Genomic DNA, 25823 nt, shown 5'->3' with positions numbered 1-25823 from the left:
TACAGCATTGAGACAAATGGGTTCAAGATGGATTTGTCGACTTCCAGCAGTTACACCACGTGTTTGTCAAGTTCTTCCTATACCTCAGGAAGTTTTAGACCGACTTAAAAAACCTAAACAACCAGTTGAAAACAAACCAAACTAAAATTTTTTACTGAGATGAAATGACCGAAGAAGTTGAAACGGTAGATTTGACACCACAAACAAAAAGTTCAGAACCATTGTCAAAACCTGTCAAAGAACTTACAGATGAAGAGAAAAATTCAATAATAGAAAGTGCCAGGTCTGGAAATACAAACCCTAACTATAAAGTCACTTTTCATAGAAATGGAACGGCTAGTATCTCAAAAAAGAAACAGACTCTCACAAATAAAATTTTGAAGTCTGAAGGAGCTTTCGAGACAACAGATGGAAAAGTTTACTTCACTGACCAACAGTTCATTATAGAACATCTCATTGACTTAGAGTCGAAATATTCTAAACTTTACAACAAACACAAAAAGTTGAAAGGAAAACAAAAACAAATGGCATATGATATTTATGAAGATGTTGACGACACAACTGTTCCTGCAGGTGGGGAAAAGTCAGAGGAACCGAAAAGTGACGAAAAACCGATAGAAGAAGAAAAACCAAAAACTGAAGATAAACCAAAACCAAAGTTTAGTTTGGAAACTAAACCAAGTCAACCTTCATTAGCTGGTATGGGTTGGCGTCAAAGACTTATGGCAGCAGGCGGTTATGTTAAGTAAAGAAAAAAATATTTTTTTATTTTATTTGAAATGTACGCTGAGTTTGTTGGAGAAGACCGTTGGGAAACTTGTTTGTTAGATGAGAAATATGAAATGGCATACCATTTTAAAACAATATATTTTTAAAAAAATATTTTTTTATTTTATTTGAAATGTACGCTGAGTTTGTTGGAGCAGACCGTTGGGAAACTTGTTTGTTAGATGAGAAATATGAAATTCACTGTTGTGAGTCATTTGAAGTCAGAAAACAAAAAGACAAAAAGAGTTTTAAGCGAATGGGAGCGAAATAACGGATATGCTGTTATGAAGATGGGTGGAAAACACTATTTTTAAACATGTTGTCATTGCAACTCATTTTATACTGAATCCTAACAATTTACCTTTTGTAGACCATATAAACCGTATAAGAAACGACAATAGACTTGAAAACTTACGTTGGGTCACTCGTTCTGAAAACAATAAGAACAAAGGCAAATTTGGAGATATTGTATTCGAATTTGTCGACGAACTAGAAGATGAAACAATTGAAATTACAGACTATGGCAAGCATACGTTTGAGTTTTACTACTATAGCGAAGAACAAGACTCTTTCTACTTTTATACCGGCGTAAACTATAGGAAATTACAAGTATATTTTACTAAGGCGGGCTATGCTTATGTAAACACTAGAGATACAGATGGAAAAAACGTTCAAATACTTCTTAACAAATTCAAGAAGCTATATGGCATACAATTTTAAAACAATTATTTTTACATATATTAAATGCTTCAGGTTGAAAAACAAAGAACAAAAGTAGCAGATACAAAACCGTTAGACTATATCTTTACAAATGCTGGTAGGACAATATCAGATGAAGAAATTTTCATCCCGAGCATACAGGTTTGACTATCCAATTCGTTGGCTTCAAAGTCCTTCAGATGCAAAGGCAATAGGATTTAGAAGAGTTTTGTTTTCAAAAGAACTAACGCATTTATGTTCGCAGTATATTTTCATGGGCAGTATAAAGGTTCTGATGGTCTAATAGACAAATTCGACGAAATGAGAATCTTTACAGTTCGTTCAGACGAAAGTCTTGAGAAAACTCTAAATGACTTTCAAACTCAAATGAACAAATATTATTGGGAATTTCAAGAAAAATACGACTCTTTACTAAATGGAACATACTATCTGAAACTAGAATATGACAAGATGAACTCCACCGTTTCATTTCAAAAGATTGAAATTAACCCTCCAAGAGATACACAGTTTTTATTTTGGGAAGTAGACAAACGTTCTTGGGCACAATTTCTTCGGTTACTAAACCAGAACGAAACCATTACCACCAGATGGTCCATTTAAATTTATACTTCCACCAGCAAATTTGACAGTTTATAGAAACGTGTTTGACCCTCAAAATGTTATGTGTCATGCAAGTTTCAGTTCAAGCAACAATAGTTTTCTATGTATTGGTAAGGACTTTTATGACTTTGCTTCTAAATTCTACGAACCACCTAGTAACAGTTTCTCTGACTTTCAAGTTTGGTTCACAACAAATGGTGTGCAACATATTATTCCATTGTACTATGACTTTTATCTCGAATTGTCTTTCATATATAACTACGGAAAAGTGCTGAAAAAGTATTGAAAAAAATGTTTAGGGTAGAAGGTTAGATCTAACCTCTTTTCTAACATCGTAGAAAACTCATGAAAACAATTTATTTTTGTGAATATGTAAGCGGCTCATAGCTCAGTGGTATGGGCTACCTCGTTAAAGGCGTCGAAGACCTCGGTTCAAATCCCGATTCGCAGGTTTTTTCCTTTTATGCAGTGAAATTTCATGTACATAGGTTACTTTGGTGTTAGACCCTAGTGAAGAAAATAGAACGATATAAGTTTACATTTGTAAGGTTATTTTGGTGTTAGACCCTAGTGAAGAAAATAGAACGATATAAGTTTACATTTGTAAGGTTGGACGATAAAAATCTCTGCTACTGTCAGTAAAAGTACTGCTACTGTCAGTAAAAGTACTGCTACTGTCAGTAAAAGTACTGCTACTGTCAGTAAAAGTACTGCTACTGTCAGTAAAAGTACTGCTACTGTCAGTAAAAGTACTGCTACTGTCAGTAAAAGTACTGCTACTGTCAGTAAAAGTACTGCTACTGTCAGTAGCAGTACTGCTAGTAGCAGAGATTTTTATCGTTGTGGTCCGACGGTTAAGCCACAAACGAATGTCCGACGTCCCACCAACCGAGCCCATATCCCAACCAGAGGAACCTAAGGAACCACAACAGTCTCCTCAGCAACCTCAGTTCCAGCAAGTACCTCCGATTTACTACCAATTTCCACCTCAATGTTACTACCCACCACAAGGCTTCCCGAACTACCCTCCTCAGCCTATGCCTTACTTCCCCAACCCTTGGATGTTCCAGCAAGCTCCACCCCAGCAATTCCAATTCCAATCTCAATCCAAGAGAGACCAAGAGTTCGAAGAAGGTCTGAACCGCTTACGCAAAGATTATGCTACTGCCCCTATTGAGAGAAAGTTGTTCCCGGACCAAAAAAATATAATTTAGGGTAGAAGGTTAGATCTAACCTGTTTTCTAACCTGTTTTCTACCCTCTTGAATTTGTCATGAATTTCCTTAGGATAGAAAAAATAAAGTTAGTTTTATACAAAATTCATGCAGGAAATTCTTGAGTTTTGGTTGAAAGAATACGGTGGAGCCAAATGTGGCTCGACCTCAAACAAGCATTTTATGAGCTTACAAAGGGTGTTATGAATGAATTCAAATGTATTTACATACATCCTGACCTCGTTCATTTTGTTCCCGGACCAAAAAATATAATTTAGGGTAGAAGGTTAGATCTAACCTGTTTTCTAACCTCTTTTCTACCTCTTGAATTTTCATGATTTCATCGTATATGCTTTGTCAAGACTTCTTCGTATATGTTTTGTCAAGATTCTTCGTAATGAGTGTAAAGGACCCAAAAATATAATTTAGGGTAGAAGGTTAGATCTAACCTCTTTTCTAACCTCTTTTCTAACATGGTCTAAAATCTCGAAAATCATGAAATTTACACCAAAAATATAATTTAGGGTAGAAGGTTAGATCTAACCTCTTTTCTAACCTCTTTTCTAACCTCTTGAATTTGTCAAGACTTCTTCGTAAATGTTTTGTCAAGACTTCTTCGTAATGAGTGTAAATCAGACAAAAATATAATTTAGGGTAGAAGGTTAGATCTAACCTCTTTTCTAACCTCTTTTCTACCCTCTTGAATTTGTCATGAATTTTCCCGAAATAAAAAATAAAGTTAGTTTTATTTTTTTTATTTTTTTTATTTTGTATGTAAGAACAGAAATGTCAACAATCGGCACAACAACAATTCAAACAACAGCACCAAACTCGTTAGTCATGAACCCAACTTCAATGTTAGTAGAAATGAAAAGCTTTATTCCTTCTTCATATACTTTTGAAACAGAAATCCAGAAGATAAAGCAAGAACTTTTAACATCTAATTTAAACTGTAGTGCGAAAGATGAAACAAATGAACAGTATCTTTATGAAATGCAGGACATTATTGACCATTTGCCTAAACTACCTGAAATCCAACAACAAAAACTCACTATTCCTGAATTCGACGAAATTGAAGTCAAAGCAACTGACTCAGTAGAAATAAAGAAGTTCATACGAAAGGTAAATTATGAATTCCTTGGTTTTCATTGCAACCATAAAGTTATGGACAAAGATTGCGACATGGTATATAAGAATGTTTCTGACCTTTACAAAACCCGGGAGTTTAAGACCTACGACAACTTTGTTTCGTTAGTTGCTGAATGTGTATGGCAGATAAGAGATAAAGATAGAAGAGGTAAGGTATGGAATGAACAGATAAGACCCGCTATGTTTGAGATGAAGAGAGCAATTGACGCCTTAGTTGTTCTAGCAGGTAAGGTTTCAGAATATAACGCAAAAATGAACCCGCAATGTTCTAAATGTAAGGCAGCAATTAGGAAATATAACTACTCAGTCAAAGAGATAGAACGTATGAGAAACGACTATGCAGATTTAAAGAAAGAAGCAGAAAAGCCAGCAGAAGATAAAATGGACATGTTAGAATTTCTGAACAAAAACTATCCAACAGCAGAAGATTTCCTTCTATCTGACGTCAAGAAGAAATATAAAGAAACCTTCGGTATCGTTAAAACTTTTGACATACTGACAGAAGAAATAGAAGCTACAAAACTGTTTAGAGTCTCACGAATTCATAACGTTTACCATGTGAAACGCTTATAAAATAACTGGGGTAGAAAAGAGGTTAGAAAAGAGGTTAGATCTAACCTTCTACCCTAAACATTATTTTTGCTGAATTCAGCAACAAAATTCTGAGTAAAATAATTTTTAGGGCACGTGTCAAACCGTTGAGTTTTCACAAAATTTAAAAAATAACGTTTACCATGTAAAACGCTTATAAAATAACTGGGGTAGAAAAGAGGGTAGAAAGGAGGTTAGATCTAACCTTCTACCCTAAACATTATTTTTGTCTGATTTACGCTCATTACGATGAAGAAGTCTTGACAAAACATGTATGTTTAGTTTCGATGAAATCATGACAAAGAATGTACGATGAAGAAGTCTTGACAAAACATTTACGAAGAAGTCTTGACAAAACATTTACGATGAAATCATGAAAATTCATGAGGTTAGAAAAGAGGTTAGAAAAGAGGTTAGATCTAACCTTCTACCCTAAAATATATTTTTGCTGAATTCCGTATGAAAATCGTGAAATTTCTCTAGACCGGATTTTACCGGCCTTGCCTAAAACACATGAAAATCGTGAAGAACAGCGACCAGGGAAAAAAAACTTAGTCGCCTAAAACTCATGAAAATCGTGAAATTTCTCTAGACCGGATTTTACCGGCCTTGCCTAAAACACATGAAAATCGTGAAGAACAGCGAGTAGGTAAGAAATCCTGGTCGCCTAAAACTCTATGAAAATCATGAATTTCCTTAAGATAGAAAAAATAAAGTTAGTTTTTTATAAAATATTTTTTTTATCTTGTATGTAAGAACATATATGACAAACATTGAGTTTGAAACAGTTAAAAAGATAGACAATGACACCAAATTGGTTAGAATAGGTGATTTAAACGTAAGATACTCAAAGAAATACAACAAATATTCTTTGTCAGACATTATATCTCCATCTGGAAAGAAAACATGGCATTGGGTTGGAATTGCTTCAACTCAGAAAATTTTGACAAGAAATCCTGAGCTTATGATATCGGTAAGATTCTATGGAACTACAGCATATCTTATAGACAAAAGTCTTATACCAATAGTTTTGTTATGGATTGACCCAGTTGTTGGATATAACTTCATAACATATGGTTTATTCGACTCAGAACGTTGCAGTGAAGGCTTACTTTACATCGTTCAGAAACCGAAGGACTTCAATACAAAGAGATATAAGATAGGAAGAACATATAATATAACTCAAAGATATGACAGTACAGTCAATAGAGTTAAGGTTGTGTTTGTTAACGATATGAGAGCTGCAGAAACAGAACTACTTGAAAAGTTTGAGAAAATGTATGGTGCTCCCACGAAAGGTAAAGAAACGTTTGAAGTAGATGAGATAGATAAAGCTATAAAATTATTTGACGAAGTTGCTGAAAAATACATGTAAAGCGTTTATTTTTGGTCTTTTGTGAAAGACAGAAAATAAAGTTAGTTTTTTATAAAATATTTTTTTATTTTGTATGTAAAGACAGATATGTCAACAACAGAGAACACAACAACAGTTATAGTCCATGAAGCTATAAATGAAGAATATGAGTGGGTTCAGTTTAACAAACAACTCCGTCTCATTCGTTCGGTCAAAGACGATATGTACCAAATGCAAAGTATTTTGAACGCTCTTCGTTCTACAAAGCAAGCATATCATTGGTTTGAAAACCAACAGACAAAAGAACTTTTAGAAGAATTTCCTCATATGTTTGCTTCCCTCGAAAAACCGAGGAATGAGATTCCGTATGAAAATCGTAAAAATTTGCCAATAAATTTAAGAGGATATTATGTACATAGACTTCTTGTAAATGCTGTTGCAATGTGGGCTTCACCTCGTTATGCTTGTTATATTTTCATGATGTTAGACGAAATTCATAGACAAGAACGTGAAGAGATGGAAAAGAAACTTCAAGCAAAAGATGAAGTCATTGAAGCAAAAGACAAAAGCATTCAGAAAAGAATACCACGTTCGGTACCAAAAGGTAAGGAAAAGAACTATAAGTATATGATTTATACTGAAGAGATGGAAAATGAAGAAGATAAAGATATGTTATGTTGCATTTAGTCAGAAGAAACAACAAAAGCTTTTACGACCTTGCTAAGATTTACAAATCTGACAGAAATTGGTTCTATCGCGAAAACTTACCGATTTCAATGACACCGAATGAAGATGTGAAACAAATAGTTCAAGATACTTTACCTCAAACACACTATGATATTAAAGGTTGTACAATTCTTACCTTCAAAGAAGATTTGCCATTGTTAAAGGAAAAAATAACAGAGTATTTTGACAACTTCAAACAAGCAGAGTAAATGAACTCTTTATTTTTATTGACTTTTTACAATTTGAACTTTGTTTGCGTAGATATGAATTCTGAAAGAAGTATGAGGGTCTTGTATGACTTTGTACTTCTCCATAGTTCATGTCTGTCAAACTTACCTGCCATGGACTCTTTCATAAGTTCCATGAAATCGTCTTCGGACAATCCGGGGAAAAGTATTATGTCAGTAAGTATTCTTTTAACATCCTTACTTAAACTCTTTGCTGTCTGTACACATATTACGACTGAAATGTTAAAGTGTCTGAGCTTCTTAAGAATTCGACACATATCTTGTTCTCTATTCTTTAACAAAGGATGAGAGGCGAAATCATCTAAGATAAGAAGACACCTATGAGGGTAAGTCTTCCAATCGTAAGATTGCAATTTCTTCGAAATGTATTCTATCTCTTTCTGTTTGTTTCTGAAGTGTTTCTTCTCTAATATTCTCTGCATTTCCTCATTTGGGTCTTTAAACTTAGAATTTATATACTCATTTATAGCATTATATACTTCAAAACTCTTCTTTGGTACTTCTTTATCCAATCTAACAACTCAGTATCCTTTATACATACTAACTTAGACTTCTTTATATAATATCTTTGAACGAATTGACGGTTTGGTCAAATTGACCAGAAGTCGAACAAATAACAACTAACTCATAGAATGGGTTCTTCTCATCTAGTTCTTGTTGTTGTGCAGCCATTTTAAGATAAGTGAAAGTCTTACCCGACCCAGGTGGTGCAATTAGACCTGTTATACCATTCTGAGCAAATAAGAACTTGTCATGTATAGGCTTTATCTGAGCATTTTCTAACTTCCTCTTGTTCTTGTTTAAAACATTCTCAAATTTCTTGTCAATGTCAGCAAACTTTTTTTCTAACATATTTTTAGAAAATTAAAATTTTTATCTTTTAGAAAATGTCTAGCGATTTCGCTATCTATATTCGAGACAAACTTTTTGACAGCAAAACATCTGTCGACCATAAAATCTTACATAGTGTAAACAAGAAAGGGGAATTTGTTCTAAAGTTCTGTTTCTGGGAATATGACAAGAACCATAAAAATTAAGCAGAGCAGTCTTAAAATTTGTCAATGACAGACTTGTTGACAGAGATGACGCCTCTTGGAAAGATGAAGTCCAACAAAACTTCTTAGAATGCAAAGAAGACACATGCGCTGTTCTTGAAGATGAAATAGAAAACAGAATAGAAGAGCTATTAAAGGACAAAGAACTTTTACATAAATATGGTTCGGAGAAATTTGACATAACTCCACCAGAGAAGAAGAAGAGAGAAAAGAAGAAGAAAGTAGAAGAAGAGAAGAAAGTAGAAGAGAAGAAAGAACCTGAACCAGTTCCAGAGAAGGGGAGATATGACATGTAAAAATAAAATTTTATTTTTAGAACATTTCTGGGTCAATGTCAATGTTCTCTTCCTCTTTAGGAGCAAACACTGGCTTAGACTCTAAAATCTTTTTACCCAATTTACCTTGAACTTCAACTATCTTAGACTCATAATATTCATAGTCGTCTGCTTTCTTTGGTTCATAAGGTATAACAAGTTTGTATGCTTTGCCTTCTTCGAGTTTTGAGAACTTTCTGTCAAAATTTTTTTGACTGTCAACATACCGTCAATGTATAAGTCTTCAAAAGTTGCACCACTTTTTCTAACAACAGCAAACTTAACTGGTGCAATGTTCCAAATTTTGTCAAATGTAGACTTTTCAAAATTGTAGAAGTAAACATTCAAATATGCGAATGGAGCTAACTTATCTTTGACTTCTGTCATGTACTTATTTACTGAGATGAATTTTGCCATCTTTTCTATCGGATAAAAAAAGATTTTTTTTTAAATTTACTCAGAAAAATTTTTCTTTGTATATACACCATTCTGAACATCTAAAAGACTTTTGACATTTGCCAAGAATGTTCGTTTAGAAGCGGTCATATAACCATATTCTTGACAATATTGTTTATACGAATCGTACAATGACCTTTCATCTAATGACACAAAGTCAGTTTCATCTATGAACAGTTCATATACACTCTTGTTTGCTTCTAACATGTTTGTCTCTCTTCGGTATGTGGAATTTGTCTTGGATTGAACTTAGAAATATCTAATGTCATGAAATATGAGAACAAGTGGTTGTAAAAGTCAGATGTCAAAGTTTCTGCTAAGTCGTCAAAATATTCAGTATCTTGCATATGAGAATCTGACGTTCTGACAACTACATATCTTCTGTCAGAACTTTCTAACTTCATCGGAACAGCATTGTTTGAAACCATAATGAAGTTTGCAACATTTTCACAAACTCTTTGGTCTTTATACTTTCTTTCAACAACTCCAACTTTGTCTGTTATAAGACTCTTCAAAGCATCTGAGTTTAAAACTTTTGTTGTATCTATACTTTGAAGTTCGTTACATACTATAAGTTTCATATTCTCTATTGAGGAGTTAAACTTGCCACAGATGTTTTCTAAGTTTGTCATATTCGGGTTCGAATAGCCCTCTAACAGTTTGCACAAAATATCTGTAAAGAATGTGTTCTTACCAGTTCCTTGTTTTCCAATTATAATGAGAGCAGTTTCATTTTTAGCACTTGGATGTTGTAAGATGTTTGCAAACCAACATAAGATATACTCATAAACCTTTTCGTTTCCATTGCATATAATTTCTTTGACATGGTCTAACCAAGCTTCTATAATATTTTCTTTCCATTCTACTTGTTCGTATTTATATCCAGTGAAGATAGAATAGAAGTTTGGAGAAGGTGTATAGAACTTTATACCTCGAACTGAAAAATCTTCTAACTTTGACAATAAGATATCCCAAGCATCTAACATCTTCATGCCAACTTGTACGACTTTTATTTTCTTAAGTTTCTGTCTACATTCTTGTTCAGACACTATTGTTGCTCTTGGTTTGTTAAAGACAACATCCCATTCTTTCATGACATAACATTCTGGGCAGAGTCGACATAAATGACTAAACGTTTTCAAATTCTCGACTGCTTTGTTATAGTCTCGAAATGGACACATATTTCTGAATGCTTGGAAGTCATAAAAATCTGAAACATCTATTCTGTACATTTTTATAAAAATAAAAAAAATATTTTTTTTATTCTTGACTTTGTTGTTGCATTTGTTCATTTGTTGCATTTGTTGTTCTTGAGCTATTTGTTGTTGAAGTTGTTCTTGTAATACAATACTTTCACCAGTTGCATCTTCCAATTCGAAACTTTCTGCCGTCATTGACAAATACATAGGACATAAAAGTTTTACAGGAACAAAGTTTGCGTCAACTAATGTCAACGTTATACTTGCCAAAGTGTTTGAGTTCACTAAGGTTGAAAATTCTGCATTCGAATGAACAATAGGCAAACCAGCAGAGAAAGTATTGTTATACGCATAAGTATCTTTTGGTCATAATAGTTTCTGTCGACATTCGAATAACACTTTGAACCTAAGTTTGAAACAATATATAAGATTGGTGTGCTTAATGTCAATGGAATAGACATTCCTTGTATGACACCTTTTCCTGTTATAGGAAACTGTTGGTAGTAAAAACCAGATATAAGTTTTGTATTATAGCTCATATTGTTTATAGTAAACTCAGTCGGACATCCAAACATAATGAAACCTGCTCTAGTTGCAGCACATGTTACACCGTACTTAAAGTATTAAATAAGTCAACAAAACCTGTTGGTGGTATATCTGAGTAAGTATCTTCAAAGGAGTATTTTTTACCATTCACAATAAAGTCTTCTGGTGTCAAAAGAGCAAAACAGGCTTTAGTCGTCATTGTGTTTAAGGTTAGTTTACAATATCGTCCTTGAGGACTTTGTAAGTTTGTTGTTATAGAATTATATGACTCAGGGTTTTTAGTCGTAATAGTATAAACCATTATATCTTCTGCCATTTATATATATTTAAAAGTTTTCTGAAAGTGGAGAAGAACTTCATCTAAACTTTCACATGGCGTTTCTTGAAGTTCTCTGTCTAAGAAGTTTCAAATATTTTGTAAAGACATAGAACTTTCCTTTGTCTACACGAACAAACAAAACAGGGTCTTTCATATCGTTCAAAAGTGTGTAAAGTCCTTTACATGAAATAAAGTCTATATTATTTTTCTTCAAACATCTTTCAAGAAGTTTTGACATTTTTACTTAGCAAATAAATTTTAATGAAATGTTGTGGTCGTCAAATATTTTTATGACGTCTGGGAAACTATACTTTAAGTTCAACGTTTCACCTCCTTTCATAACGTATATCTTGTCAATGACATTATATGAAACACCACAGCAACTAATGTCGGGTTCTATTTCTTTGATGTTTATATCGTCTGCCTCTGTCAAAAGTTTCAATAGTTCTTTCAAAACTTCATGAGGTGCAATGACATATGAGTTCACTTTTACAGGGTTGTGTTCGACCAAGTTTAAATTATACCTAAAGCTTGACAAATCTTCTCCTGAGTTTGAAGTTTGTCTTTCAGTTGTTGGTAGTCGTTTCGAATATCTGCAACAGAACTTAAGTCTCTGCTAACTTCAGGATATGTTGGTTGTTCTTTTACAGGAACAATTGTTATACCATCTTCGTCCTCGTATGGTTTCCCCACTTCAACATCTCTGTCTTTGACATTGACAACAACACTTGACTGTTTGTTTGAGTTGGTGAATTTAACTTCACATCTGCCACCGCCATTAAACCTTTTGAAACACTCAACGCTTCTATTTCGGAAATGACATTTTACTTAGAATAAAAAGATGGACGTATTCGAGTATCTCTTCGAATTGAAGCAGAACAAAGTTTACACACACAAACAATACAAATACATTGAACAGAATAGTTCTTTATACAAACAATGGTAAATGTTATAGAATAGCAGTCTTTGCTGAACCAAAATATTTTCATAAAGCAAAGAAAGTTGGTATAACTGAAATGGTGAAAGTTCTTGACGTTGACAAAAATATAACAACAAAACTTACAGATATTTCTAAAGGAAAGTTTATCTTACAATATTATGTCAAAACTGGCGTACTGTCAATATTTGACGGAGAGAAGTCAGTTCAAGAACAACTTACTGACCTGCTGCCAAAAATCTGCTCGATGGAAGCTGTCGTTATGCCAATCTGAGGAGCCCCAGCAGGTTTCATCGAACGAATCTTCAAAGAGCATCTTCCGTGAAAAGTGCTATTGTTTTGTAAACTTCTTTGCTCTCAGTTCATCTGGACCGTCTCTGTCACCAGTATATTGTATTTGTACAGTACCAACAGTTGAAATACCACCCATAAAGTCTTCTGAGTCAGCAAATGGAATGCCAAGCCAAAAGTTTGAACGGTCTCCATTTGTATATTGAGTTTTTTGACCTCCTGTATGAGTCCATACTTTCACATATGGCATAATAGAACTTTGCATTTCAGGGTTAATGGTTGTTGTGAAATTGTTGTTAAAGTTCATAGCATCTAATGTCAAGTTGTATGACCTCATATCCTCAACTGTAGAATATTCTTCTCTTGGATAATATTTGCCATCTATGTTTATATGATATTTAATACCGGGGTTGTAGAAACAAGAATAGTCATTTATAGTTCGTCTGAACAGTACAAACATAGTATCTGCATGTTTCATTGCAGTTGTTAAAGCAATATCTGTTCTTGCACCTGGGTCAGCACTTTGGTTTCCAACTTCACCTGCAAAGTCTTTGACAGATATTTGGTGTATAGGGAACATAAGTGGAACTGCAATATATTTGGCAGCTAAAGCATTTGAAATATCTGGTCCAACATGACTGCAAGTCTGCTTTCTATTCTCTTGCATTCAAATTTTTCGCATGTGAACTTAACTGGGTCCCAAGCAGTTCCAGCAGCATTGAAATAATAGTTTACTTCATTGTTGAAGTTTGAGAAACCAAAGTCTAAGTCAACTTTGTCTTTGCAAAAGTCACAGAACTTGGCTCCACCAGTTCCAGCTACAGTAATGCTGAATGGGTCTTGTGTTGGTGCAATGACTAAGTTATTTTTGCTTGGAGTAAGTTCGATAGAAATTTTTCCTGCCCAGTTTGGCAAGTATCTTAAAAACCTGAAGATGAGGAAAGATGACAAAGGAACTCTAAGTTTCAGTTTTACTTTAGTGGCAGCAGTTCCATCTGAACCAGAAAGGTTAACATAAACTCCTGGAACGTTAGGGTCAAGTCTTCTTATTTTCTCAATATTTGCATACTGGTCTGTTTGTTCTCTAGCTTGTGGTTGTACTGAGTTTCTCAAAGCGAACCATTCATAGTTTGCCCATGTTACTGTTTGAACTAAGTCAGAGTTAGAATATATCTTATATCCCATGAAAACTTCTGGAGCATATTGGTATCCGACATAGAAAATTCCATTGCAACCTTTCTTGTCAGACAACTTGGCAGAAGGTTTTATTTCAATGTCTTGTTCCACGTATAAGAATGAGTTGTCAATAGAAATATATATGAAACCTGTCGCAAGCAATATCTACTGTTGTTGAAGAACCTTCTCCAAACTCACCTACGTTTCCATAAGAAACAGCAGTTGTATATTCGTAAGTTCCAGGAACTATTTCTGACCTTCTAATGGCATTGTCGCATTCGTTATACCATTCGGAAACATTTCCGTTCATGGCATCCAAAACTGTTGGCGTTATATTCTGAGCGGCGTACATTTCATATGGGTAAAAATATAGAATAGTTGGATTTATATATCATAATAGAACCCACTCGTACCAAGCTTTACTTTCTTCCTGACTGAGTTTTTAAACTCTTCTTTTTCCTTCATTGCCACTACTTTCACTAGATGAAGTTACTTCTTCACTATTTTCACTTTGTTCTACTCTTCTCTTCTTCTTTGGTGTCGCTTTTGGTAACTTGCCCTCTGCTTCAAGTTGTTGCATCTTTGCCTCATGTTCACCTAGTATGTTGTAAATTTCCCATGTCCTTTTTGCCTTTGGGCTCTGGTCGCCCATCTCAGGTAACCTATATCCTAGAAAGATTTTGTCATAGTTTGTATTTGAGTCTTCGCGTATTGTTTGCATGACTCTTTCCTGAGTTTCCGGTTCAAGCTCTTCAAACAGAGCTTGTCCATATGGAATAAGCTCGTTTCCAAATATATGTTTTTGTAGCCATTCTGGTTTTCTTTCCATGTAACCAATAATATCTTTTGTGAATGGGAAAGCTTTTACCCAACGTTTCAGTCTTGCGTCATTTATTTCTGTAGTTGGTTTTATTTTGTCATGGAACATGTTTTTCAATACTAACATTTCATTTGGTACTGTCCATTTGAGTTTTCTTAAATATTCATCCCTTCTCGGTTCATTGTCTGCAAAGTAAGTTTTATGACATTTTGCAAACTTTCGTTTGCAAGGTCATGTACAATAGGTTCTCTTCCTTCTCTCTCCCTAACTTTCTTTCTAAACTCTTCACCAAATATACCTCTCTATGGTTCTGTGTAGTTCTTTGAGATAAATGTTTCTAGAACGTCAGGTGTTATATTTCCATCAGCCATGTTCATTTCATACTGGTTCAAAATATCTGCATCTTTCATATCTTTCAATGGCATTAAAGCCGCGCTGAAAATACCAGCTATATCTGGTTCACCATTCACTTCCATTGCGTCTACAACTTCTTGGAATTGTGGTTGTAAGTTTATGAACCACCTATCCGGATTAGCTTTATGACCCCATCTCATTGTAGTTCCATCGTCTGCAGAAACAAAAGTAGGTTTGTTTCCATATTGGCTAGGTTCTGAATGAACTTTAAACAATGTTTCATTTCTATATGTTTTGTTGAAATTTAACCTTTTATTTTCACCGAGTTCATCCAAAGATTGAACGTTATATGCTCGTAAGTAAAAAGGATTGTTGTATTTGTGTACATTATCTTTCAGTACTTCCATTCTATGCTGGATATTTTCATCTGATGTTGGAGTCTTTTGTATGTCGGCGAACATTTTCGATATTCTTCTACTATGTCAGCCGAATTTTTCTTAGACTCTTGGAAAGATTCCATATTCTCCGCATACACTTGTTGAGGGTCAAGATTTTTCGGCTGTTCCAAATCTTCATCTAGTTCTGTGAAGTTAGTTTCCAAAGGAGGAACTTGTTCGTTTCCTTCAGGCTCTTCTAGCTGTTGTTGCTGAACTATTTCTTCCATGTCTGGTTGTATCTGAACTTCTTCCTGTGGAGTTTCTTGTACCTCATCTGCTGGCATTTCATATATTCCGAGACCGTTTTTAACAAGTTCCCTATTTAAGCCATCCGCATTCATAACCCTTTCTTCTTTCGTTCCGTCTCTATTTTTTACGCGTTTCATGAAGATAGTTGAATTATCATTTATCTCTGACACCAAATATCTTGGAGAAATTCAGTCATGTCATTTGATGATATGCTATTAAATCATATCCCTTAGCGAGCTTGTATTTTCCAGGTTTGAAATTATATCCCATTTGGTGCTGAACCATAAAGCTAAATAGGTTCGGGTCAGTATTTCCTTCCTTGAACTTTCTAATAGCTTCTTTATCTGTCACTAAAGTGCAAGAGTATCTGGGTAACCATAATTTTCCTTAAGCATTTTTAAGAATTCTTGTTTCCTTGTCTCTACTTCTTTTATGCCTTGCTCTTTGTGGTTGTTGCTGTGCAGTGTTTTGAACTGTTGGTTGTGGTGCAGTGTTTTGAACTGTTGGTTTGGTGCAGTTTTTGAACTGTTGGTTGTGGTGCAGTGTTTTGAACTGTTGGTTGTTGTTGGTTGTTGTGTTGGTTTTGTGTTGGTTTTGGTTGTTTGTGGTGCATGCCTGTGTCTGTGTCCATGTGACGATGTAAATGTTTTAGGTAGTCCTGGTGCAGGTGCTTCTCTTGGAGGGTTTGTGGATATAAGTTCCACTAGCTAGTATATAAGTTCCACCAGCTGGTATATAAGTTCCACCAGCTGGCACATATGTTCCATCTGCAGCATAATGTCCTACCTGACTTTTCGTTTTTAAGAAAGCATTTACTAGGTCTGTTTGGTCTGTTGTAACTCTTTTTCTTGACTTTCCACAACAGTTGCTCTAACGGCGTCATAGGCACTTTGAACTGCCTGTCTCGTTGCTGCATCTGTTATTTTCGTCATATTTTGTGCTACTTCTCTTAACTCGTTGTCGAAACCTTCAGACTTCAGTTTCTTTCCAGATGAGAAGTCGTTCACTAGTTTCACCTTACTATGAAGAGCTTCGAAGGCGTTCTTAAAGTCAGCATTCATTAAAGCTTCATTTGAACTGTCTTCATCCGCTTGTATTTTTGTCCTTATTGACCCTATAAGTTGGGCTGCTTTAGCGTTGGCTTGGGCATCTAACCAGTCATTATAGCTTTTATATATTCTGCGCTTTTCATTGCCTTTTGCATGGCTGCGTCGTTATTTTTACTTTCTTGTGCTAAGTTTTCATACTGTACGGTTTGGTTTTGCAACTGTAAAAGTTTTTCTGCCTTTACATTTGCTTCAACTTCTTTTTTATACTCATCGCTATCCATATATGTCTTCAGGGCTTTTTGTTTTATTTCTTCATCTTTCAGTACTTTATATTGAGTAGTATGGTTTTTTCAAATTTATAACATCTTGTTCCATTTTTGCTACTTCTGCTGCTTTTTCTGACACTTTTTTCGCATATTCCTCTGTACTTAGTTCTTTCAGTTGTTCTTCTTTCTTCTTTTTCTCTACGTTTAACTCATTTAGTTTCTTTGTCTGTCTGTCATATTCTAGTTTCTTTTCGTTTTCACTTATTTGTTTCTGTATGTCTATGTTTGACTTTTTGACATCTGTTATTTGATTTTTGAGTGAACTCAAATTCATTTGACTTTGAGGGTTATAAGCTGTTCCGTCTGCAGCTCCACCATAGCCTGCCATTTTCGCTAAAAGTGCCGCTCTTAAACCTCCACTCTGTGCACCAATAACTCGGTTTAAAAGCATAGGGTTGCTTGACATTTGTTGCAACATAGTGGGGTCATTCATAATTTGTTGTTGCAACTGTTGTTGTGGTGTCAGTTTTACTATTGGATGTTTCAATGCTCCCTTCCTCTTACGTATATTCTTACGTAGCTTACGTGGCATTTTAAGTGAAGTTAAAAAGCGGTTTTTGACAGATGTTTATATGACACTTTTTGTTCAGCACAAAAAACTACTCGGTCAACGTGTTGTCAGTTTTGTAAAATAACCGTCCTATCTCATTCTATAAGGGGGAAAGGCTTCTCAAATTCAAGAGGTTAGAAAACAGGTTAGAAAAGAGGTTAGATCTAACCTCTTCACCTAAATTATATTTTTGGTCATTTACACTCATTACGAAGAAGTCTTGACAAAACATGTACGTTCATGTTTGACAAAACATTTACGAAGAAATCATGAAAATTCAAGAGGTTAGAAAAGAGGGTAGAAAAGAGGTTAGATCTAACCTTCTACCCTAAAATATATTTTTGGTCATTTACACTCATTACGAAGAAGTCTTGACAAAACATGTACGTTCATGTTTGACAAAACATGAAAACATATATAATTTGTGAAAAGCGACACATTATATAATGTTTTCGACCCAGAAGAAGGCTTCTTCCCAGAAGCAATGGAGGAAGAAGAAGAGTCCTCCGAATATCAACTTCATTAATATTAAACATCATCAGGGCTAGAAAGCACGAAGTGCCTGGAAGCCCCACTACCTTTTTTTTTTTTTTTTTTTTAAAAATAAAAAAAAATAAATTTAACTTAGTTTTAATTTTACGTAAGAAGTCAATTTTTTATATACCGTCATTTGTAGGTATTATTTCTATCAGATAAAAATTATTTTTCTATTTGTCATCTTTATATAAAGATAAAAAATATTTTTGATTAATAAGGAATTAATTTCATTTTATATCTTATAATGTGCGCATATGTATTTAAAAGGCATTCATTGAATTGCTTTTCAATCTCTTTCTTTTTTTCATCTTCGAATATTATATCATTTTCATGTTCGAAGCTTGTAAGTTTGTTATCTTCAAATATTATATTAGTTTCATATATCAAATTATGATATCGGTCATATTCTTTTAAGTGATAAATAAATACAAAATTTACGGTTCCTTTAATTTTAAATTCAAAATTAATTTTACAACAGCTTTGTGGATCAATTAGTAAATCAATCAAATAATGTTCAAAATCAGATATTATTCTTTTTCCATACATTTTATATTAAATAAAAAAATCTAACTTTATTTTTTCGGAGTTTTGTGACGAAGTGCGAATCTTCACTTCGTCAAAAATATATTCTTTTTATTAATGGTAATATAGGAATTGTAGGAATAAAAACTTTTTATAAATTATTCATAAATTTTTAAAATCTGCTATTCGGAAGTATGTTCAAAAATCATTCAATTATGTGAGAATTCTTACGATTACAAAAAAAGTCACACAACCCGTCCACTTATACTACTGGTGATCTTGAAACTAAAGAAATCAAACATACACTCCTATATGATGTTTGTATATTCATGTTAGTTATCACAGTTTGATTTACAAATCGTAATGCATTTAAGACATGGAAGATTATAAGGTTTATTACATCAAATCATTAATTTAACAGAGATGTGTTATGTTGTTGTAAACAGAAATTCATCAAAAGTGACAGCTCTCAATTTTTTGACATTTGTAAATTCTAAATTGAATGAGAAAAATGAAATAATACTAAGCATAATACAATATTCTAGATTTAATTATAATTAGGAAAAAGTTAGTTTTGAGAGTACTTTTCATAGGCATATAGAATGAAATCTTCTGAAAAATAATATCACATAAACTCATATTATTTTCTAATATATAACTATTTTATATAAAAATCAAATTCAATGATCTTAAAAGCGAAGGATAAACCTCAAAATTTACGAATATAATGAGTGGGAATATAATGCTTATCTATCATAAAACCATATGAAATATTAATTTTTGCTTTACGCCTAATTTTTGACGACAATTAGCAAGAAGAATTGCATGATAAATAAAAACATTTAATCAAAGTCAATTTTATTTTTCATATTCAAATGGACTGAGTGTTAACATTTAACATTTTTTGCTAATTGTCGTCAAAAATTAGGCGTAAAGCAAAAATTGATATTTCATATGGTTTTATGATAGATAAGCATTATATTCCCACTCATTATATTCGTAAATTTTGAGGTTTATCCTTCGCTTTTAAGATCATTGAATTTGATTTTTATATAAAATAGTTATATATTAGAAAATAATATGAGTTTATGTGATATTATTTTTCAGAAGATTTTGTGTTCTTCTTCAAAATTTTATTTTTTTATTAAAAAGAATCTTTACAAAATATACATTTACTTTAATTAATATTTAAAAACGTGCTCTATCAAAAGTTCCAAAAATTCAATATTTTAGCTTTTCTGAGGTGTCACTTTTGATGAATTTCTGTTTACAACAATGTAAGCATATTTCTAACCAACAAAGTTAGGTTACATTGTCCAAAGCATAAAAATTACAGCTACACAAAAATGAATGAAAAAGTTACCACGGGCCTCTTTTTTTCAATTTATTCAATAATAGAAGATAATACAAAAGAAAAGACAAAGATGGAAAACTATAAAAAAATACGTGAGTTTATGATTGGACAGATTTTCCTGTACGAATTGCAATATAATATTTTATTTTTAATTTTCATTATAGATATCTACCAAGCTACTGAATTATAAAGATTTCGTGAAAACAACGAAAGATTTTGAAATTGGAAAATATTTGTTAAAAGACTATAATTTTGTAATATTTCATCTTAATCAATGATGAAGGATATATTTATCAAAAGATTATAAAACGATATTGAAATTTGATATTTTTCAATTTACTTTACGATCTTCTTATCAAACATCATCAGATAATTGTTATCCGAGCTGTTGTCAATTTTATAAATTTAAATAATTTGAATTATTTTCAATTCCAGGATAATTGGTTGAATTTTGAATATCAGGTATTATATTAATTATTTCATTTAAGCACGTTAACCTTTATTTCAATTTGTTTTAAATTGATATCTCTCAAATTTCAATATAGATCAATGCTTTCCTTTCATTTGTTTTTCTTTTCTGCTTCATTAATTTTTGAGCCTGATTATTCAAATAGCCTTCCTAGTGATTGCTCTACAGCCCGGCAATATAATGATTCAAAAATTGAGCTTATTGCATACAAAGGTAAATGTATATTCACAAAACCAGGATTTTTCTTTGGAGATAACTTGATCATTGAAATATATTGGCAAGAAAATAATTCCACAGGCAACTTTTCCCATTTAGGACCTTCGAAAAATGGATGCATTGTAAATGTTCAAGCAACATATATATATGCAATTTTATTGTCTCCTATTAGTCAGACAGTCCATATATATCCAACACAAGCGCTTTCTAGGACCTATAAGACTTACACAGGGGCAGTTGTGACCTATAATATATATTTTTCCACGAAAAACATCACCGAATATAAGATAAATACTTCATATGATGCAGGAAACGAAGATCCAACTTTTGTATATAATAATCTTCTTGTTCTAGGCAACAATGTAAGAATAACGAAATCATCTTCATCATCTCTCAATAAAGATTCAAAACGTTCATTGCTTGCGACCATCCCATTTATTTCTGCTAACGAAAGCGGAATGAGCTATATAGCATTGGGGAGATTGCCTTTAATGGTTTCAAGAGCCGGATCTTATCTTTTTGAGAATGTTGTAGATGTTACTCTTGAACAAATTGAAGGGATACCATGCGTTTCAGGAATGATTCCCTATTCCCCTTCTATTGCTTCGTTAAAAGATATTGATCCATCATATCAAGAACCACCAGACAACAATACGGTTTCAAAAGATCCAAGTTCTCCTAAGACTCCGAAACCAACTCCAACGCATGTAAATTACATACTAATTTCTGCAGTTTGTTTTGCTGTTGCAATAGTCATTGTTATTGTTGTATTGGTTATATTCATTAAGCGAAAACGAGATAAAAAGATTGAAGAAGCATCTCAGCACTCATCAGACTCTTCTTATTATGACTATTACTCTTATGATTCAGAAAACTCAAGTATTCCTTATACATCCGGTAATCCAACCTCATTAGATGCACGCAAGAATCCATATTTATCAGATTCGAAGGATGTTGAGCCTATATTGTCCCATTCTGATATTAATGACCAAAATATGAACTCGACATCAAGCAAGATCGACAGAACTGCTTCACAGACCAATACTTAACCATGCTATTTTTTTATATATTACCATGTATTTCTTTGTTTGTATTATAAATCTTTTTGTTTGTATTCTTTCATATACAAAAGTATTTGCCTATGTATATATTCATCATTCCAACTCACCATATGCCTCAACTAAATAAATCGTCATTTCATTTTATTTTTCAACCGATAAATGAGAAATTGGATTTAAGAAATCGGTATAAATTTTGGACTAAAAGCAGCATTTCTCAATAAAAATCGTTCAGAAATTTTGCCAACTGTTTCAGAAATGTAATCTTTATCGTTTGACCATTTTTTTTGATATCGTTACCAGAAAAATTGAAATGTACAGAAGGGTAAAAGGGGAAAATAACCGTTCATTTCATTCATCGATATGAACAGTATTGTTCGTAAAGAGCTTGAACAGTATGCCGATGATGAGGCTCTTCAGTTCTCCATCGATGCTGAGGATGATCAGAACCTTCGTGTCACACTTTCACCACCAGAAAACACTCCTTACGAAGATGGAATTTTCTTCCTCTCCATGAACATCCCAGCTCAGTACCCAGCTTCCCCACCATCAATCAAATTCGAGACTAAAATTTATCATCCAAACATCAATGAGAACGGTCAGATCTGCCTCGACCAACTCAAGAACGAATGGAAGCCAACATATACCCTCAAGCATGCTATCGAATTCATCATCTTCCTCCTCCAGAATCCAAACTGGGATAGCCCACTCATGCCACAGATCGGTGCTGAATACGCTCAGGATCCAAAACTTTTCGAACAGAAAGCCAGAGAGTGGACAGCCAAGTATGCTTGCTAAACATTATTCGGCCTAAAAATATAATTTTTATATTAATACTTTCTAGATTTATTTTTGTTTACGAACCAAATCTACCAATGAGTAGTTTGTTAGTCATTTCGAATTTTTGAATACCAATAATTTCTAAAGATTCATGCTTTTTCTCAATCTTTCTTCTTATCGAATGACAACCAAATTCACCGGACGACTTTTTGCTAATTATATTGCTAATTACATCAAACTATATACAGTAGAACAAATTCTAACAGTATCTGTGCCATAAACTAACTTTTAAAATGGCGACTAATCGAAATTGGTGGAAAAATTTAGATATATTAGCTGACTCTTGGCATACTGATTTTAATATAACAATCATATCTAATAAATAACTTAGATATCCATAACTATGCATTCTTTATCATTTTATATCAAATAATCTTTTTATTGTTGAAAAATCCTAATCAATAGTTATTCTCTGCATTGTAGTTAATAAATATATACTCAGTGATCGTTGAATCATTAAAAATTATTTGATATATTAAATCTGCTTTAATCTTGCCGTAATTATGTGTCAAATTCCTAATTTTGATGAGAATTAATCATTTGGATACTTAAAACTTTGTTATTTTTATGAGATAATTTTATATAAAAATTTAGTAAAATATAAGAAAAGCTAAAGAAGCAAATTAAATAATAGTTAAGGTATTTAATATATAATATAGAAAGAATGAAAAATAATATACAAAAATAATAAAATACACAAAAAAACAATTTCTTACAAATCTAATTTGAGATTATCATTAATTCTCTATACATCGAGTGACTGTGCACCGCACATTGAGTTAGTTCTCACTATATCCCTCATGTGGAACGAATTTGTTCTTTTAATTCTTCTTTGGACGGGCGCAATGACGTGGGCAGGTTGTATCTGGATCTGTTTGACTTCTCCACCAACAAGAGCTGCTTCTTCAATGGTTGCGTCCTTCAAAACGCTCATTGATTTTGAAATGAACTGGGAATCGAAGTTTCCTTCAGCAATTTCAAGCATATCAGTTCCCAACCTGATATCTTCAATGATGTCGCTGTCATCTGTCATATTTAAGATATGTTTGACTTCGAAATTCGATGTGTCAAAAATATCCTTTACATCAGGAATAAACGGTGGCTCCATCTTGTCCAGATTATCCCAATCGATACCGTTGAACCACGGATGATGTTTTATTTCGTCAATTGATTCAGCTCCTAATCTCTTCTTCGGATCGCTTACAAGCAGCTTCTGGATGAAGTCTATGCAGTCCTTGCTCGCGTTCATCTCTTCAAGCTCCTTGAAATTGATGGATCCGCATAAAACATTTGAAAAAATTTCTTGAGGGGTATTATCGTGGAAAGGAGCAACTCCTGTAATGAATTCGTAAAGCATGGCACCAAGAGACCAATAATCTGCTTGGTATGAGTGGTTTTCGAGTGTAATAATCTCCGGTGCGATATAATCTGGAGTTCCGAGGGCCGTAGACTCATGTGTATCTGTCTGTCTGCCGACTACACCGAAATATGACAGTCCGAAGTCAACAAGCTTCAAATGGCCGGCAGAATCTAGTAAAATATTATCTGGCTTAAGATCGCGATGAATTACGTTGTTTTGGCGTAAATATTCTAAAGCAGCAACAATTTGCGCGGTGTAATTTCTTGCGACATCTTCTGGGAAGCAGCCAAATTTCTCAAGTAAAGAAAATAAGTCTCCTCCTGGAAGATACTCCATGACCATGTAAAGATTGTGCTTTCCAATGGTTGAATAGAAGAATCTGATCGTATACGGTGAATTAAAATGAAGCATAATGTTTTTCTCTGTTAATAATCTGTTTGTAGAGCCTTTTCCGCGAACGTTTCTACGAGGGATGACTTTAATTGCTACAGGACTCTTTAATTTATCTTTTGTGGCTAAGAAAACTCTTGCGAAAGCTCCATTCGAAATTCTCTTAACAAATTTGAATTCTGAGATATTTACACAGAACTTTGGCTCGACATTTGATTTTGTAAGCCTTGTTCTTTGTGCAATATCCATTGCATGTACGTATTTCTGAGCATCTTTAAGTTTGCGACCAATTAAACGTTGTGCGTTGGCAATTAAGATTTTAGCGTTCATATCTTCAATAACGTTATTAATATCTGTTAATCTTTCAAGCACTCCTTGAATTAATGTAGGAGCATCGTATGAATTTGTTTCTACTTTAATTACGTACTTAATAAGTGATATAACCTGAACTGTAGGGATGATATGATTGATCGCCTCCTCTTGTGTCGATGGCCAAGGGATCATTAAAGAATTTTTCTCTTCCGACTGAATAAGTTCCTTTAATCTTTCGTCTGTAGACATAAGCTCTAATGAAGTTTTATATACTATCTCGCAAACTTTTGAGTGTTGTTTAATCAGATTTGCAGGTACTAAATTTTCGCAAATTTGACACATTACACAGTTTTGCTGGATGTTAAGATCATTAATAACACTAGTAGGATCACCAAATGTGGCTTGTCCGGTTGGATAACTCTCAGAATATTGAGTTCCGATTGTAGTTAATCTGTTTTCGAATCTAATCAAAGCCAAAAAGCAGTTGAGAAGTTTCGTTGCGAATCGCTCAATTTCTGGTGATAGATCTGGAGTCATGATTGAACTGATTTCTGGAATTGCAAAAGGATAATAAACAAAAACTTGGGCATATGTTAAGTTTATGACTGTTGGAAGTATGGCTTTGAAATGCATGAGTGCTGATTTATCTGATTGATTCTTCGGCTTGAGAGTGTTTAACTCTGGTTGAAGATTTTGAAAAATAGTTTTTTGCGATTTCAAAGAAAGATAACAGTTTTTGTAATAATTTTTGGCTGAGTTATAAGTCACATTCTCTCCCAATGGAGTATCAAACCCATCCTCATTGAACATGAGGGGATTCGACTGATAACTCATTTATAAAAAAAAAGCAACGATAATTTTTTTTACAAACAGATCCGTATTATTTCAGATTGGTTTTTGGAAATCCATAACAAAGTACATTCGAAAGATAATGACATTAATTTATGATCTCGTAAATTTTCAAGTTTCAAAAAGTTTGATCATTTAAATAATATAGAAATCAAAGATAATATTAATCTGAATTGCTTTTTCATAAAAATATTGAATAGCTTTGAAAAATTATCCCAATTGCCAACAAAAATTTTTAAAAAGTTATTTTAAACATATAGATAAATAATATTAAACTAAAATTACACTTTTGATAATGTATAGAAAACTGAATCAATATTTTTACAAATAACTTTATAAACATAATTACAATAAAATTATAAGATTTGAATTTCTGCAGACAACACAAAATTGAACCGCAATTGAAAATTTATCCTTCGATCAAACTTCGGGAATAAAAACAATGACTTTTATTGCTTTTAATTTCAGA

The 25823-nt window shown here is 33.2% G+C and overlaps 6 protein-coding genes and 9 pseudogenes across 15 annotated transcripts, besides 5 other annotated features; 8 read left to right on the top strand and 7 right to left on the bottom strand.

The window, feature by feature from the left end:
- Positions 1-18046: part of a mobile genetic element that runs on past the window's edge.
- On the top strand, positions 165-749 carry TVAGG3_0868830 (phage tail repeat-like family; the record flags this gene model as incomplete). Its single annotated transcript, XM_051249951.1, has 1 exon — positions 165-749. One exon carries the CDS (start codon positions 165-167, stop codon positions 747-749), a length of 585 nt encoding a protein of 194 aa, XP_051085426.1.
- TVAGG3_0868820 lies at positions 1085-1488 on the top strand (annotated as a pseudogene). The gene has a single exon. A coding segment is annotated over exon 1 (404 nt).
- TVAGG3_0868810 (uncharacterized protein) lies at positions 2958-3302 on the top strand (the record flags this gene model as incomplete). Its single annotated transcript, XM_051249950.1, has 1 exon — positions 2958-3302. The coding sequence occupies one exon, from the start codon at positions 2958-2960 to the stop codon at positions 3300-3302; it is 345 nt and encodes a 114-aa protein (XP_051085425.1).
- TVAGG3_0868800 lies at positions 4117-5023 on the top strand (annotated as a pseudogene). Its single transcript has one exon. A coding segment is annotated over exon 1 (907 nt).
- Positions 5805-6416, top strand: TVAGG3_0868790 (organellar and viral DNA polymerase type B; the record flags this gene model as incomplete). Its single annotated transcript, XM_051249949.1, has 1 exon — positions 5805-6416. The coding sequence occupies one exon, from the start codon at positions 5805-5807 to the stop codon at positions 6414-6416; it is 612 nt and encodes a 203-aa protein (XP_051085424.1).
- On the top strand, positions 6618-7330 carry TVAGG3_0868780 (annotated as a pseudogene). The gene has a single exon. A coding segment is annotated over exon 1 (713 nt).
- On the bottom strand, positions 7625-8221 carry TVAGG3_0868770 (annotated as a pseudogene). Its single transcript has one exon. A coding segment is annotated over exon 1 (597 nt).
- On the bottom strand, positions 8737-9155 carry TVAGG3_0868760 (annotated as a pseudogene). The gene has a single exon. A coding segment is annotated over exon 1 (419 nt).
- Positions 9192-9826, bottom strand: TVAGG3_0868750 (annotated as a pseudogene). The gene has a single exon. A coding segment is annotated over exon 1 (635 nt).
- On the bottom strand, positions 13174-14014 carry TVAGG3_0868740 (annotated as a pseudogene). Its single transcript has one exon. A coding segment is annotated over exon 1 (841 nt).
- On the bottom strand, positions 14475-15557 carry TVAGG3_0868730 (annotated as a pseudogene). The gene has a single exon. A coding segment is annotated over exon 1 (1083 nt).
- Positions 16183-17429, bottom strand: TVAGG3_0868720 (annotated as a pseudogene). The gene has a single exon. A coding segment is annotated over exon 1 (1247 nt).
- Positions 18047-18174: 128 nt separating the features above from the next.
- Positions 18175-18345: a mobile genetic element.
- Positions 18207-18530: a mobile genetic element.
- A 410-nt stretch (positions 18531-18940) lies between these two features.
- Positions 18941-18975: a mobile genetic element.
- A 768-nt stretch (positions 18976-19743) lies between these two features.
- Positions 19744-19781: a mobile genetic element.
- A 628-nt stretch (positions 19782-20409) lies between these two features.
- On the top strand, positions 20410-21594 carry TVAGG3_0868660 (uncharacterized protein; the record flags this gene model as incomplete). The annotated part of the gene is made up of 1 exon (XM_001314634.1): positions 20410-21594. One exon carries the CDS (start codon positions 20410-20412, stop codon positions 21592-21594), a length of 1185 nt encoding a protein of 394 aa, XP_001314665.1.
- Positions 21595-21898: 304 nt separating this feature from the next.
- On the top strand, positions 21899-22771 carry TVAGG3_0868650 (protein modification by small protein conjugation; the record flags this gene model as incomplete). The annotated part of the gene is made up of 1 exon (XM_001314635.2): positions 21967-22401. One exon carries the CDS (start codon positions 21967-21969, stop codon positions 22399-22401), a length of 435 nt encoding a protein of 144 aa, XP_001314666.1.
- Positions 22772-22834: 63 nt separating this feature from the next.
- TVAGG3_0868640 (STKc MAST like domain-containing protein) lies at positions 22835-25436 on the bottom strand (the record flags this gene model as incomplete). The annotated part of the gene is made up of 1 exon (XM_001314636.1): positions 23189-25339. The coding sequence occupies one exon, from the start codon at positions 25337-25339 to the stop codon at positions 23189-23191; it is 2151 nt and encodes a 716-aa protein (XP_001314667.1).
- Positions 25437-25823: the final 387 nt, after the last annotated feature.

This window comes from Trichomonas vaginalis, chromosome VI, assembly GCF_026262505.1.
Source record: "Trichomonas vaginalis G3 chromosome VI, whole genome shotgun sequence".
NCBI classification, from domain to species: domain Eukaryota; phylum Parabasalia; order Trichomonadida; family Trichomonadidae; genus Trichomonas; species Trichomonas vaginalis.
The sequence above is the reverse complement of the archived record's forward strand: the minus strand, read 5'-3'. Positions and strand labels throughout refer to the sequence as shown.